This window comes from Melozone crissalis, unplaced genomic scaffold (assembly GCF_028551555.1).
Source record: "Melozone crissalis strain CALT ecotype California unplaced genomic scaffold, PUWL_Pcris_2 ptg000195l_1, whole genome shotgun sequence".
Lineage (NCBI taxonomy): Eukaryota > Metazoa > Chordata > Aves > Passeriformes > Passerellidae > Melozone > Melozone crissalis.
Window position 1 is genome coordinate 650,705 of NW_026535960.1, and position 15,917 is coordinate 666,621.

General features: G+C 49.7%; 1 protein-coding gene across 1 annotated transcript; it reads left to right on the top strand.

Moving 5' to 3' along the window:
* Positions 1-5,625: 5,625 nt before the first annotated feature.
* LOC128949063 (erythroblast NAD(P)(+)--arginine ADP-ribosyltransferase-like) lies at positions 5,626-15,423 on the top strand. The gene is given in 4 exon segments (XM_054293869.1): positions 5,626-5,640; positions 6,178-6,430; positions 6,433-6,954; positions 15,281-15,423. Coding segments are annotated over 4 exon segments (933 nt in total).
* Positions 15,424-15,917: the final 494 nt, after the last annotated feature.

Here is a 15,917-nt window from a genome sequence, read left to right on the forward strand (position 1 = left end):
ATTGGGAGTTACCTCTCACCCACTCACCCAGCCACCCTCTTTATTGTGGGCTTCTAGATAAGCAGCCAATTTTCAATCTGCCCAACTCTATCCAGGCCTCACCTCTGGCGGTGAAATTCCTTTCTCAGGAATTAACACCAGGATGCTTTGTTGCATAACCTCTCATGCAGCTTTATTGTAAGTTTATTTCCCACAGGGATTTGTCAGTCCTCAAGCTGGTGTGCCCTGCATTGTTGTACAGCCACTTTTTTGGGCAGCTGGGTGGTAATCAGGACACACAGGGACTGCTGCTTTCATTGGTGCACAAAAAGCTCAAAGGAGAGGAAATCCCACGGGAGATGCGGACCTGAGGAGCATCTTTAAGTTACCGAATGCCTGTCCTTCCTCAGGAGTCCAAATCAAGGTCATTCGGGGGCCTCATGTTTGAGGGAGCCTTCAGGGCTCCTGTGGGGTGCTCTTCAAAACAACTCGACATCAGCCAGGATTGGCACAGATGAATGTAGGCCACAGCAATGACTGTTCTCCTCATCCAAGTGGCCAAGAAATCCAATTTGCGACAAAGGTTTTTGGTATATATTCTGGTCACTGTAACTGCAGGGAGGTGTGGAACAAGGGGAGGAGCTCAATGTGTTACAAAGAGCTCCGGAATTGGCAGTGAGGAAAAGGGCAAACATAAGAACTCATTTGCCATCTGCTTTGAGCATTGCTCATGCCCATGGAGACATATGGAAAGAAAGAAGTCAATTACAGCACAGGGATCTCCAATTAAATATAAGCAAGAATTATTGTCCCTCCTTGATTCCACCCAGCTGCCCAAAGAATTGGCTGTACTACAATCCAGGACACACCAGGTTGGGGGTTGAAAAATCCCTGTGGGAAATAGACTTGCGTTAAAGCTACAGGGTAGGTTCTGTGACAAAGCATCCTGGTGTTAATTCCTGAGAAAGGAATTGCAGCCCCAGAGGTGAGGCCTGGATAGAGTTGGGCAGATTGAAAATTGGCTGCTTATCTAAAAGCCCACCATAATAAGGATGGCTGGGTGGGTAGGTGAGAGATAACTCCCAATAACCAGGTTTCAGGCCCTCCCCAACTGATGCTGCAATTTGTAAAGGAGAAAAGCACCAGCAATGCTCTGGGGAATCGATGTGATTGGGATCGGTCTGCGGCCTCAGATCCTCAGCGTCCTTAGGACAAAATTGTCAGGTCTGTTAGAGAGCAATGCCTGATATATTTTTAAAAGAGCCCTTTGAATTCAAAACTATCACCTCTAGGCATCACTGGAAGTGGAATCACTCCTGGCTACAACTGGCAAATGGATTTACTGAGCTTCCACACCAACATAGGCTCAGGTATCTCCTGGTGTTGGTGGATCCCTTTTTGGGGTCCAGAACGTCTCCTGCCACACCAACAAGGCCAGGGAAGTCACCCAGGCACTCCACCAGGAGATCATCCCCAGGCTCAAGGTGCCTACAGGGAAGTCATCTGATAGGGGACCCCAATTGTTATCTGAGATAAGGCAGCAACTCAGTGAGAAGAGGGGAGTGGAACTGGGTGGCACTGGGGGAACATGGGACTGTGGGATAGGGGTTATGGGGACTGAGCAATAAGAGAGAGAATAGAAAGTTTCAGATCCCCTGAAGATGCTGGATAGTGTTTTCAAAAAAACTAGCAAAAAACAATAAAAGGCTGTAAAAGTGTGCACACAGAAGAGCAAAGGTTGCTGGAACCTGTGGAGAAAGAGATAAAGGGAACTGCAATGAGGGGTATGTGGCAAGATCTGTTACACAAAAAGAGCAGTGCCAGCCCAAAACGAAAGTTTGAGGCAAGGTCATCTGAGATATTGGGGCACTTAGTGAAACCCACATCCTGACACCCCATTTTTATGACCCTCCAGGAAGAAAAAAAAAATATTTCCCAAAAGAGGCAGAGCAATGCCAATTATTTACGGGAAATGTGCTGCTTTTGTATTAGCTAAGAAGTGCATTTTGATGTATATATACAATTAGGATGGATAGATTCTGCTGGCAAAGTCCCCCCTGATGTGCAGCACCAGGAGAGATCTGCTGTGAGTCCGAGCTGATAAAGAATTCCATCTTTCTGCTACCTCCAGTTCTATCAGGGAATTCACTATGGCCGATTTTGATATTGGTGGCTGGGGGGATTCCATAGGACACTTGTGGAGGGACATGTGACTGGGATTGTAGACTGTGGTCATGGAGGGCTCCAGGCTGACATTGTAGGGTCTGGGGTTGGTCCCTGAATTTGGGTTGGGGTCCTGGGGTGACATGAAATGGGTATCAGGGCTGGAAGTGGGACAGTGGGACTGGGGTCTGGGAGAGGGCCAAGGCTGATGGCGGGGGGGGGGCAATGGTGACTTTAGGAATTTGGATGAGGTTCCTGAGTGGCCTGGGGTCACAAGTGGGCTACAAAGGTCTGGGAGCAGAAGCAAGACGCTGGGGAGTACCACTGGGACACTGCAAGGGTAAACAGAGGTTTGGGGTTGGGACTGGGCGGTTGATGTGTGGGGATTGAGAGATAGGGACTCTGCAATGCCAGCAAAGCAAAGGCATTTATTACACCAGTTTACCAGGATTTATAGCTCACTATGTTCATACGAAAATTTCTACTTGGTCTTCTATGCCCCAGCCCCCTTAAAAACACAATCTTCTCAATTATCCTTTCACTAGTAATGCCCTTGTTATCTCTTTCACCAACTACATCCTGGTTATCTATTCTCTGTCAAGAGCAGTGAGCGTGAAAGTCAGGAGTGTCCAGACATGATGGTCAGAGTGATCAGAAGTGATGTCTTCAGTTCTGTTGTTGCCTTGAGTCTTTCCCTCCCACAGTCCTCACTGTACCCAGGCCACAAGGTCTGCCATGCTCCACAGTTGAGCTTCTGTAGCAGTCTGGTCTTCCACATCTTCTCCTTCTCTGATCTTTATGCAAAGAGTTTGTGTACCCTTATGTTAAAGCAGTTCCCACCTGTAAGGCTATTATCTTATTAAGACTGTTACTGGTTGTCTGCTAAATACAAGATAAAATATATGGAGTACAGATCACAATCAAGAAAAACTTACCAAATGCAACCCTGTCCCTGACAAAGAGATTCACTGCATAGGAGAACAAAAGGATAATGTCCAAGCTCTTCTAGGAAATGAGAATAAATGGCCACTGTTCTAAAGTTCCTGCAGTTGGAGCTCGGGGCCATGCTGAGCCCCTCACAGAGGAACCCTTCCTATATACCCTCATGTGTCCTCAGTGTCTCCTTAGTGTGTGCTCCTCTTTGTTCCCCAGTGTCCCACAATGCTCCCTGTAAATTCCTTGCCATGGCCCTCCTGGCTCATACCCTGGCACTGCTGACAATGACTGTGACCACTGCAGCCATCAAGGTGGTGGCCCTGGACATGGCCCAGGTCTCCTCTGATGACCAGTACCAGACCTGCTGAGGCTGCTGGCCCTCAATCACTCTGAGTTCCAGGTGAATCCTCTCTTCACCCAGACCTGGGTGAAGGCCAAGGCTGAGTGGCAAATCAGGGCTCCCCTCTGTCCCCTTTGTCCCCTCTGGCAACTCCAGCCCAGGCCGTTGCTCTCATGGCCTACACAACAAAGGACATTTGTCACAGACATTTTTTCATAAAAATCCTTTCTTTTAGGATTTGTCCTTTCTGGGAAGCTGAGGCCTCAGAAGAAAAGTGTAAACAATTATTATCTGCTGTTGTGGAATGTAACAGGTACATCTGTGATTGGTCTTCTGTGAGTGTCTGGATTTACTGACCACTCACAGGAGAGATTATCCTGTTTTCTGCCTGGACACAGACCCTTGTTTTTAGATTCCTATTTTATTCTTAGTTTAGCAGCTTCTGCACCTTGTCTCTCTATTCCTTTTGGTGTAGTCATAATGTAGTATATATCATAAATTAATAAATCCAGCCTTCTGATCATGAAGCAAGACTCTTGTCCATCTCTCTCACCCTGAGGAACCCTCACAACATTTCTAAGGGCTTCAACGCAGCTCTGTGTGCAGCCGGTGCTCCCACCAGGAATTCTGGAACAACTTCCACTTCCAAACGCTGCATTTCCTTCTGACCCAGGCCCTGGTGACACTGAGACACACTTAGAATGGGCAGTCGCCCCGTGTTCTGGGGTGTGCGCGATGTCTGGTTCCAGGCACGGAATGGCCAGGGGGTCTGGTTTAGTCAATTCACATTTTATTATATTATTCTGTCAAATCAAATCTATTACATGATTCTATCAAAACAACTCCATTAAATAATTCTACCAAAGCCATTCCATGAAGTAATTCTGACAGAGCCAGTCAAAAGTGACAATTCCTTAACAGGGCTCAATGTCACTCCCCATACGAACACTTGTGGGAGCATCTCTTTCCCTCAGTTTTGAGGAGGACTGCTGGGGAGCAATCCCTTTTCTAAGGGAGGAACCTCACACACAGTTCATCCCAAGTATGAATTGGGGAGAGGAATTTCTCTCTGAGAGGGGACTGAGCATTGCCAGGGTCAGGCGATGGATAGCCAGGCCCAGCCCTGGTGATTTACCCTCAATTGTCAAATCAGGATTGGTGATTTGGGCTGGTTTTAGCCCAGTTTAGCACCAGTGCCCTGCCTGGCTGGTGGAGACCTGCTGGATCAACTCTGGGGAATGACCTGGGGGTGCTGCTGGGTGACCAATGGAGCTGGCCATGTGGCCTGGGGCCAGGAGGGATCTGGGGGACACTCAGAGGAGCAAGCCCAGAAAGTCAGGTAGTGATCGTGTCCCTCTCCCTGCCCAGTGAGGCACATCAGGAGTGCTGTGCCCAACTCTGTGGAGAGCCATTTCCAGCTGTGCTCAGGGCTGTGCTCACCTCTGCCCAGTGTCCAGCTCTGTCCAGCCCTGTGTCCAGTTCTTCCCAGTGCTGTCTGCAGCTCTGCCCAGTGCTCTTTCTCATTCTGGGTTCCTCAGGACAGAAAAGACCTGGAGATCCTGGATGGTACCATGGATGATGACAGAACTGGAGCATTTCTGTCACCAAGTGACAAATACCAGAGAGAATGGAAATTTTCCCTTCTCCTGAAGGTGCTGGACAGAGCCTGAAGACAAACTGGCAGAAATGATAAAAGGATGGAGAGGTGTGCACACAGGATGAAAATCATGGCTAGAACCCATGGAGAAACAGATAAAGGGAACTCCAGTGGGGTTTGGGCAAGTTCTGTAACAGGAAACAACAGCACACGTGCAAAGAAATTGTTCCAGGAACAGTCCCTTTGGTGTCAAGGTATTTGGTGAAACTGAGCCCCAGAAGGCCCGTTTTTAGGACTCTCCAGGACAATAAAAGACTTGTAGGGGGAGGTGGATCAATGCAAATGATTTACAGGAAAAGTACAGTTTCTGTATTAGATAAGGGACACATTTTAATGAATATTTATAATTATGGTGGATAAATACCCCATGGCAAAGTCCCCCCTGATGTGCAGGACCAGGAGAGATCTGCTGCAAGTCTGAGCTGATAAAGAATTCTGGCTTTCTGCTATCTCCATATCCATCCGGGAGTTCACTCCAGCTGATTTTGGTATCGTGGTGGGGGGACTCTGGGAGGACTCTTTGGGGGTCTGAGGGATTGGGTTTGCGGATATGGGGGGATACTGGGTGAGTCACAGGCATGAGATTGAGGTAATGGGAGGCTCTGGGGGAAAATGAAGGGGGGACACGGGATGGTGAGAGTGGGATTGGGGTGATGCGGAGGCTGGGAGACACTGTGGGTGCAGAGCGTGATGCCTGGATTTGGGTTGAGTCTCTGGGGTGACACCAAAGAACTGGGGAATGGGAGTAGGAGTGGGGTGTGGGGACAAACCGAGAGGGACACTGAGGGGCTCAGATTGTGACCCCAGGATTTGGGTCGTGATTCTGCAGAGGCTGAGGGGACTTGTATTCATGGGAGTAGGATTAGGCTTCTGGGGTTGATGGTACTGTGGACTGGGGACCCTGGGCAGTCGGGGGATGTTGGGGAGGCATAAGTAACCCCAGGATTTTGGATCAGGGAACTCAGACATGTGCAGGGGTCTGCTGGCCAGGAGTGTCTCCCTTCCCCCTGACTCACTCCCCAGCTGACCCCACTCCCTTGCCCAGTCCCTCACTAAATGAACCCTCCCCATGTCTCCCTCATGTCCCGTCTGTGTCCTCCAGTGTCCACACCAGTCCGTGTGGCTTCTCCCTGCCATGGCCCCCTTGGCTCAGACCCTGGCACTGCTGGCATTGGCCATGGCCACCACGGCTGTCAATGTGTACCCTCTGGACATGGCCCCAGACTCCTTTGATGACCAGTACCAGGGCTGTGGCCCTGCCATGAAGGCAGCACTGCCAGCCCTCAATGGCTCCGAGTTTGAGCAGAACAAGGAGTTTGCTGAGGTCTGGGTAAAGGCTGCAGCCAAGTGGCAGAGTCTGGGCCCCCTGAGTCCCCTCTATCCCAAGAGCAGGCCACCGCCATCATGGCCTTCACAATGGATGGCCTGACCAGCATGTTCAATGATGCCGTGCGCACGGCTGGGCGCTCCCGCCAGGAATACCGGGACAACTTCCACTTCAAAACGCTGCATTTCCTGCTGACCAATGCCCTGGCCATGCTGAGGGACACTCAGAAAGGGCAGTGTCGGGACGCATTCCTGAAGGTGTGTGACGTCCAGTTCGAGGCACAGCGTGGTGACACCGTCTGGTCCGGTCTATTCGTGCCAATGTTCCTGAGCAAACCAGTTGGCGAGTGTCCTGATGAGACAATGCTAGAGGTGCACACATGCCATGGCATTGAAATCCAGTTTTTCACCGAACACCCCAAAGAGAAGGTGGTGCTGATCCCATCCTTTGAGACCTTCAAGGTCACCGAAGTGACCCGAAATGGGGACAAGACACAGATCCAGCTCCAGTCCACCGGGACCTACAGCAAATACAACTCCGAGTGGCTGCGAGGTGACACTGCAGGGGACAACCTGGGGGAATGGGGACAGCCATGATAAATCATAGGGGACAATGACACTGACTGGGGATGGGAGACAGGGACACCCACAGTGTGTGGGGGGACAAGGATACCCTAGGCTGGGGACACCAATTCTGGGGACACCAATTCTGGGGACACCCATTGCGGGCACAGGGGCAGGAACTCACATGACAGAGAACAGGGATGGGGATCCCCGATTCTGCGTGGGAACAGGGACAGGAACACCTGTGCCCGGGGACAAGGAACAGGGACAGAGACAGGGACCCTCCCAGGGTACCAACCCTGTCCCTCTCTGATAAAGGCAGTGCTGTGGGAATGGGCCCTGTGTGCAGAACATAGGTGGGCCAGGACCTCCCCTTGCCACTCCCTGAAATTCTGTAACCCCCCATGGCAATCCCTGAATACCCCTGAGACCCTGTCACCTCTAAGCCCACCATGAGTCACCTGACCTCGCTGGCCCCTGTACCCCCCGTGTCCCTCCCAACACCCTGTCACCTGTCACACTCATGCCCCCATCTCTCCTGTCACCCTTAACCTCCCATTATGGCTATCCCTGATCCCCTTACTACCCCCATGGCCCCACTGATTCTCCTCTTTTTCCCCCAGGTTAGAGTGTCCCCAGGGCTCCTTTCCACCTCAGAGGACTGCTCGTGGCCACCACAGCCTTGGCAGTGTCCACCAGGATCCTCTGAGCCATGAGGCCATCATGGTCACCAAGGTCACTGTGGTCACTGTGTCAGCTGTGGCCACCAAGGCCATTGTGCAAAGCAATTCTAATAAAAAATTCTTTCAAAAAAATCCATTAAATAATTCTGACAAAGCCAGCAAAGAGAGACAATTCCTAAACAGGACTCCCCACACCAGCAATCTTGGGAACGTCTCTTTCTCTCAACCTCAAGTAGGATCCCTAAGGAGCATCCCCTTCCCAAGGGAGGATCCTCACACACATTTTATTCCAAGCAGAATAGAGGAGAGAAATCTCTGTCTGACAGAGGACTGGATGTTCCCAGGGTCAGCGGATGGATGGCCAGGCCTAGCTCTGGTGCTTCAGTCTCAGTTGCCAATTTGGGGTTGGTGATTTGGGCTGGTTTTAGCTCTATTCAGTGCCAAAATCAGCACAAGACCTCTCTCAATGTTGCCCTGATGGCCATAAAAGGGGCATAGTCCCTTAGGCACATTCCAGGCAGAGCGTCCTGCCCCATCCTGTGCTTCAGGGGACCTTAAAGGCTGGAAATTGGGAGGTTCAAGAGGGCAAGGGAAGGTCCTTTCCCTGGGGAGCAACACCTCCCAGTGTCAGTTCCAGACAGAGGGGACCTGCTGGATCAGCTCTGGAAAATGACCTGGGGGTGCTAGGGGGTGACCAGTGAAGCTTTCCTGGGGTCAGGAGGGATCCAGGGGGCATCAAGAAGAGCAGGGCAAGGAGGTCAGGGAGAGATCATGCCCATCTACCCTGACCTGGGAGGCACATCAGGAGTGATGTATGCAGATCTGCCTAGTGCCGTGTCCAATCCTGGGCTCCTCTGGACCAAATCCTGTGCTCAAGAATGATGCTGCCTGAGCTGGGAGGTTGGGCCAGGTGCCCACTCTGGGTCCTTCCAGCCCCACCCATTCTGGACTTTGGGGATGTTGGCAGTTGTGGTTTGGGATTTGTCCACCGGAGGGCGGCAGCGAGCGTGGGAATTCAGCAGCACTGCACATGCGCCGCCCCCAGCTGCAGCTCCGGATGCCAACAGCTGGCAGAAGCGCAAGCAGCTGGGGCCGCCGAGCACCCGCCCTACCCCATCCGTGCCCCGGTGACTTTGCAATGGTTTGGGATGGAGCAATCCTAAAGCCCGTCCGGTGCCAGCCCTGCCATGAGCAGGGACATCTTCCCCTGGGCTGGGCTGTTCATGGCCCTGCACAACCTGGCCTTGGACCATTCCAGGCATGGGGTACCCACAGGTTTGGTATAGAAGGGTAACATGATAATTGGCTCTCACAATTAAGCGATGAATATTGTGTTTGTGTGTTAAGAGAAGTTTTGTTGGTATATGGTTATGTCATTGCAATTTGTTGATTGGACACCCTCTGTTCTACCCACAGCCCCCTTTCCCCAACCCATATTGTTTCTACCTGACAGCATTGTTTTTAAGGGATGTCAGGGACATGTGAAGGGAGGGAGGGTGTGTACCTGTGCCCCTTGCATAGGGTAGCTGGGAATGGGAGAAATTGTTGCTGGGGAGGCAGGGCATGAAAACACCTCACTTCCCATCAGACTGCAGAAAGGTCTCCACCAATGGACAGCAAGGAAGAGTCAACTGGCAGATTTTGGGTGGGGCAAGGGATTTATAAGGAAAGTGTTTGAATATGCATGACTGCTTATGAATATGTATTTAGCTGACACAACCCCCCAGGAGTATAAAAGGCAGAGACACCATTTTGTGGCAGTTGGCCACACTCCCAGCGCTGTTCATTTTCCTTATGCAGTCCTTTTGTAGTGTTGTTGAGGTTTAATAAACCTTTAAAAATTTAAGTGAGCAGTCATTTCTCACAGTCACTATGGTTTCCATTATCAACAAGGCCACCATGACCCCCAGAAAAATGAGGTCACCAAGGTGCCATGGTCACCCCTGACATTATCCCTGGAGGAAAAGAGAAAAACAGGAAAAGAGAATGGAAGACAAATCAAATCTCTTGGCTTTTTGAAAACATTAAGATGAATGCTACATGTAGATGTTCAAATAACTTTGCTTTTATTTCTGCTATTAAGAAAATCTTAGACATGGTAGTAGTGGTAGGTGATATAGCTAGGAGTGAACTGTCAGTTTGGTTGGAATAACATCCAGTGAACATGTCATGAGGACCCTGCTGTTGATATGGCAACTATCAGCATCTGCTGTCTGAAGAAAGTATGGACCAAGGTGCAGACTGGAAGTAATAAAGAGAACGAGCCAAAACTGCAGCCAAGAAGCAGGCATGCTCTAAAAAAGGCAGACCCAAGGAAGGGCCATGTTAAATAGTTCCTGGAATCTGGAAACTAGTTTATGGAGCTATATGGATATGCATAATGGTCTAGGGATATGCCATCCTGGGCCCATGTCCCTCTACAACTGTCCCCTGGAGTCCTCCCAGCCCCCCATATTGAAATTGGCTGGAGTGAACTCCCTGATGGAACTGGAGGTAGTAGAAAGCCGGAATTCTTGATCAGCTTGGACTCACAGTTGATCTCTCCTGGTCTTGCACTTAGGGGGCACTTTGTCAACAGAATCTATCCATCCTAATTATACATATTCATTAAAATGGGCTGCTTAGCTAGTACAGAGCCAGCACACAAAGTGGCTGAGAGCCAGCAACGCTGTGGTCATGGTATGGCCACAACTCCAGCACTGGTAATCGAAGGAGTCCTGATCCATGTCTAGGGGCACCACTTTGTTGGCTGCAGTGGTCACAGTCATTGCCAGGGGGTGAGCCAGGAGGGCCATGGCAGGGAGGATACTGGGAGCAGTGTGGGGCACTGGGGGACAAAGTGGGACATACACTGAGGACACACAGGTGTGTGAGAGGCTGTCCGAAATATCCTTCATTTTTGCCTCACAATTGTCATGAAGAAAAGACCACCGAAAAATTGAAACTATTGAGTCAGTGGGGAGGGTAAAATCATGCAATTGTCAGCTTGTTTCCACAGGGGTTATTTGCATAACATGCCACGCTGAACATTAAGGGGGCATTCTGCCCCTTCTGAACAACAGACTCTCTCCCTACCTCCTGGCCTGCCTGGCTTGAGCTCTGGGTGGTCGCCCACAGAAGACCCCTCTCATCCACCCTCAACCATCGTGACAGACAAGCAAAATGCAAGCCTCTTCATCAAAGAACCAAGACAAGAAATCCCCGTGCAAGAAAACCCCCCTCTCACATTCTTCCAGAGACTGGGACTGAACCCCCCTCAACTCTGGGGAGGTGTGCACGAAGGGGGGAAAAGCTGCCCAGAATAAACACACCTATGAGCACTGGGCCATGAAAACAATGGTTTTTGCCTGTTGCTTGGCTTGGACTCTGTGTAACCCCTTTTCTGTTCTTTCCCCCTCCCTGGAGACCTTAGTTTTGGCTCCCCTTCCCCCAACAAAAAATCATATAATTGGAGCCCTGGTTAGCCGTGTTTTTCGAGATCTCCCCAGACGTGATCCAGTGAGCTTTGATGGCTGGACCCCGAAGGACAAAAGCGGCATCACGTCTTGGTAGCTATAACCTCCCTGCCCTCCGTTCCTCCCTCCTTCCTTATCTTCTCCCTTTCTTCCCCAGTTCCCCTCACCAACGCATTTCAATTGTGGTTATTTCAATAAAACTGCATTTTGATTATTTGTTACTGTACTGCAAATCCCCTGTGCCTTTGTTGGTTATTTTTGCACCTTAAAAATCACCACGTTATCTATTCAATGGAATGGATCACGACATGTGGTACATGGGAAGGGTTCCTCCATGAGGGGCTCAGCATGGCCCCCAAGCTCCAATCAAATGGACTTTATTACTGAGGCCATTTATTCTCAATTCCAAGGAGGCCTTGGATATTTTCCTTTTGTTCTTCTATGCAGTGAGTCTCTTTGTCAGTGGCATGATTGTATTTGGTAACTTTTTATTGATTGTCCTCTATACTCTATATATTTTATCCTGTATTTAGCAGATAAGCAGTAATAGTCTTAATAAAAGAATAGTCTTACAGATGGGAACTGCTTTAGCATCAAGGTACATGAACTCTTTGCATAAAGAACAGAGAAGGGAAAGATGTGGAAAACCAGACCACTAAAGAAGCTCCACTGGGGAGCATGGCAGACCCTGTGGCCCTGGAACAGTAAAAACCATGAGAGAGAAAAACTCAAGGCAAGAACAGAAGTGAAGACATCATGTCTGATCACTCTGACCATCATGTCTGGACACTTCTGACCTCCACGCTGATAGCTCTGGCCAGAGGAGAGATGACAGGGATGTTGCTGGTGAAAGAGATAACAAGGACATTACTAGTGAAAAAAGGATAATTGAGAAGATTGTGTTTCTAGGGGGACTGGGGCAAAGGGGTCCAAGTAGAAATTTTCATACAAATATAGTGAGCTATAAATCCTGGTAAAGTGGTGTAATAAATGGCTTTGCTTTGCAGGCATTGCAGAGTCCGTGTCTCTCAATCCCCATACCCCAGCTGCCCAGTCCCAATCCCAATTTTGTGTTTACCCTTCCAGTGTCCCCCTGGTGCTCCCCATGATCTCATTTCTGCTCCCAGACCTTTGTAGCCCTCTTGTGACACCAGGCCACTCAGGAACCTCGACCAAATTTCCAAAGCCACTCCCTCACACCCCCCCATCTACCTTGGCCCTCTCCCAGTCCCCAGTCCTGCTCCCAGTCCTGTTGCCCATTTCATGTCACCCCAGGACCACAACCCAATTTTGGGGACAACCCCTCACCCTGCAATGTCAGCCTGGAGCCCTCCAGGCCCCCACTCTGCAATCCCAGTCCCATGTCCCTCCACAAGTGTCCCATGGAGTCGCCCCAGCCACCATTATCAAAATCAGCAGGAGTGAACTCCCTGATTGAACTGGAGGCAGCGGAAAGATGGAATTCTTCATCAGCTCGGACTCACAGCACATCTCTCCTGGTGCTGCACATCAGGGGGGACCTTGTCAACAGAATCTATCTATCCTAATTATAAATATTCATCAAAATGCGCTTCGTAGCTAATACAAAACCAGCACGTTTCCCATAAATAATTGGCATGGCTCTGCCTCTTTTGGGAAATAATTTTTATTGTCCTGGAGGGTCATAAAAATGGGGTGTCAGGATGTGGGTTGCACTAAGTGCCCCAATATCTCAGATGACCTTGCCTCAAACTTTCACTTTTGCAGGTGCTGCTCCTTCTGTATTACAGAACTAGCAAAAAAACCCTCACAGGAGTACCCTTTATCTATTTCTCCACAGGCTTCTGCAAACTTTGCTCTTCTGTGTGCACATTTTTACATCCTTTTATTGTTTTTTGTTTGTTCTTCTTAAAGCCGTATGCAGCACCTTCAGGAGAACTCAAACTTTCTATTCCCTCTCTTGTTGCTCAGCCTCTATGACCCCAAACCCACAGTCCCATGTTCCAGCAGTTCCTTCAGTTCCACTCCCCCCTGCTCACTGAGTTGCTGCCACTCCTCAGATAGCACTTGGGGTCCCCTATCAGATGACATCCCTGCAGGCACATTAGCCTGGGGATAATCTCTTGGGGCAGTACCTGAGTGACTTCCTTGGACTTGTTGGTGTGGCAGAAGAAGTTCTAGACCCCCAAAAATGGGATCCACCAACACCGGGAGATACCTGAGTCCAGTCTGGTATGGTGGTTCAGAAAATCCATTTGCCAGTAATCCCCAGGAGTGGTTCCACTTCCAGGGATGCCTGGAGGTGATGGTTTTGAATTCAAAGGGTTCTTTAGAAGATATATCAGGCATTGCTCTATAACAGACCTGAGAATTTTGTCCTAAGGACACTGAGGATCTGAGGCCACAGACCGATCCCCAAGGCATTGATTCCCCAGAGATTTGCTGTTGCTTTTCTCCTTTACAAATTGCAGCATCAGTTGGGGAGGGCCAGACCCGGTTATTGGGAGTTACCTCTCTCCTACCCACCCACCCAGCCACTCTGTTTATAGTGGGCTTTTAGATAAGCAGCCAATTTTCAATCTGCCCAACTCTATGCAGGCCTCACCTCTGGGGGTGAAAGAAGAATGAGAAAAAACAATAAAAGGATGTAAAAATGTGCACACAGAAGAGGAAAGATTGTTGGAGCCTGTGGAGAAAGTAGAAGGAGCAGTGCCTGCAAAAGCGAAAGTTTAAGGCAAGGTCATCTGAGATATTGGGGCACTTAGTGCAACCCACATCCTGACACCCCATTTTTATGACCCTCCAGGACAATAAAAATTATTTCCCAAAAGAGGCAGAGCCATGCCAATTATTTATGGGAAACGTGCTGGTTTTGTATTAGCTACGAAGCGCATTTTGATGAATATTTATAATTAGGATAGATAGATTCTGTTGACAAGGTCCCCCCTGATGTGCAGCACCAGGAGAGATGTGCTGTGAGTCCGAGCTGATGAAGAATTCCATCTTTCCGCTGCCTCCAGTTCAATCAGGGAGTTCACTCCTGCTGATTTTGATAATGGTGGCTGGGGCGACTCCATGGGACACTTGTGGAGGGACATGGGACTGGGATTGCAGAGTGGGGGCCTGGAGGGCTCCAGGCTGACATTGCAGGGTGAGGGGTTGTCCCCAAAATTGGGTTGTGGTCCTGGGGTGACATGAAATGGGCAACAGGACTGGGAGCAGGACTGGGGACTGGGAGAGGGCCAAGGTAGATGGGGGGGTGTGAGGGAGTGGCTTTGGAAATTTGGTCGAGGTTCCTGAGTGGCCTGGTGTCACAAGAGGGCTACAAAGGTCTGGGAGCAGAAATGAGATCATGGGGAGCACCAGGGGGACACTGGAAGGGTAAACACAAAATTGGGATTGGGACTGGGCAGCTGGGGTATGGGGATTGAGAGACACGGACTCTGCAATGCCTGCAAAGCAAAGCCATTTATTACACCACTTTACCAGGATTTATAGCTCACTATATTTGTATGAAAATTTCTACTTGGACCCCTTTGCCCCAGTCCCCCTAGAAACACAATCTTCTCAATTATCCTTTTTTCACTAGTAATGTCCTTGTTATCTCTTTCACCAGCAACATCCCTGTCATCTCTCCTCTGGCCAGAGCTATCAGCGTGGAGGTCAGAAGTGTCCAGACATGATGGTCAGAGTGATCAGACATGATGTCTTCACTTCTGTTCTTGCCTTGAGTTTTTCTCTCTCATGGTTTTTACTGTTCCAGGGCCACAGGGTCTGCCATGCTCCCCAGTGGAGCTTCTTTAGTGGTCTGGTCTTCCACATCTTTCCCTTCTCTGTTCTTTATGCAAAGAGTTCGTGTACCTTGATGTTAATACAGTTCCCACATCTAAGGCTATTATCTTATTAATACTATCACTGCTTATCTGCTAAATACAGGATAAAATATATAGAGTAAAGAACACAATCAAGAAAAATTTGCCAAACGCAACCCTGTCCCAGACAAAGCGACTTACCGCATAGGAGAACAAAAGCATAATATCCAAGGCCTCCTTGGAAATGAGGATAAATGTCCACTGCTGTAAAGTTCTTATGGTTGGAACTCCGGAGCCATGCTGAGCCCTTCACAGAGGAACCCTTCCCATGTACCCCCGTGTGTCCTCAGTGTCCCCTCAGTGTGTGTCCCACTTTGTTCCCCCAGTGTCACACACTCCTCCCAAAAATCTCCCTGCCATGTCTCTCCTGGCTCGCCCCCTGGCACTGCTGGCAATGACTGTGACCACTGCAGCCATCAAGGTGGTGGCCCTAGACATGGCCCAGGACTCCTCTGATGACCAGTACTAGAGCTGCTGGGGCTGCTGGCCCTCAGCCACTCTGAGTTCCAGGTGAATCCTCTCTTCACCCAGACCGGGGTGAAGGCTGAGGCTGAGTGTCAAATCAGGGCTCTCCTGTGTCCCCTTTGTCCCCTCTGGAATCCCCAGCCCAGGCTGTTGCTCTCATGGCCTACGCAAAACAGGACATTTTTAAGGACTTCAATGCAGCTGTGTGTGCAGCCAGGGCTCCCGCCAGGAATTCTGGAACAACTTCCACTTCCAAACGCTGCATTTCCTTCTGACCCAGGCCCTGGTGACACTGAGACACACTCAGAATGGGCAGTGCCACCACGTGTTCTGGGGTGTGCATGATGTCTGGTTCCAGGCACAGTGTGGCCAGAGGGTCCGGTTTAGTCAATTCACATTCTATTAAATTATTCTGTCAAATCAAATCTATTACATGATTCTATCAAAACAACTTCATTTAATAATTCTACCAAAACTATTCCATGAAGTAATTCTGAC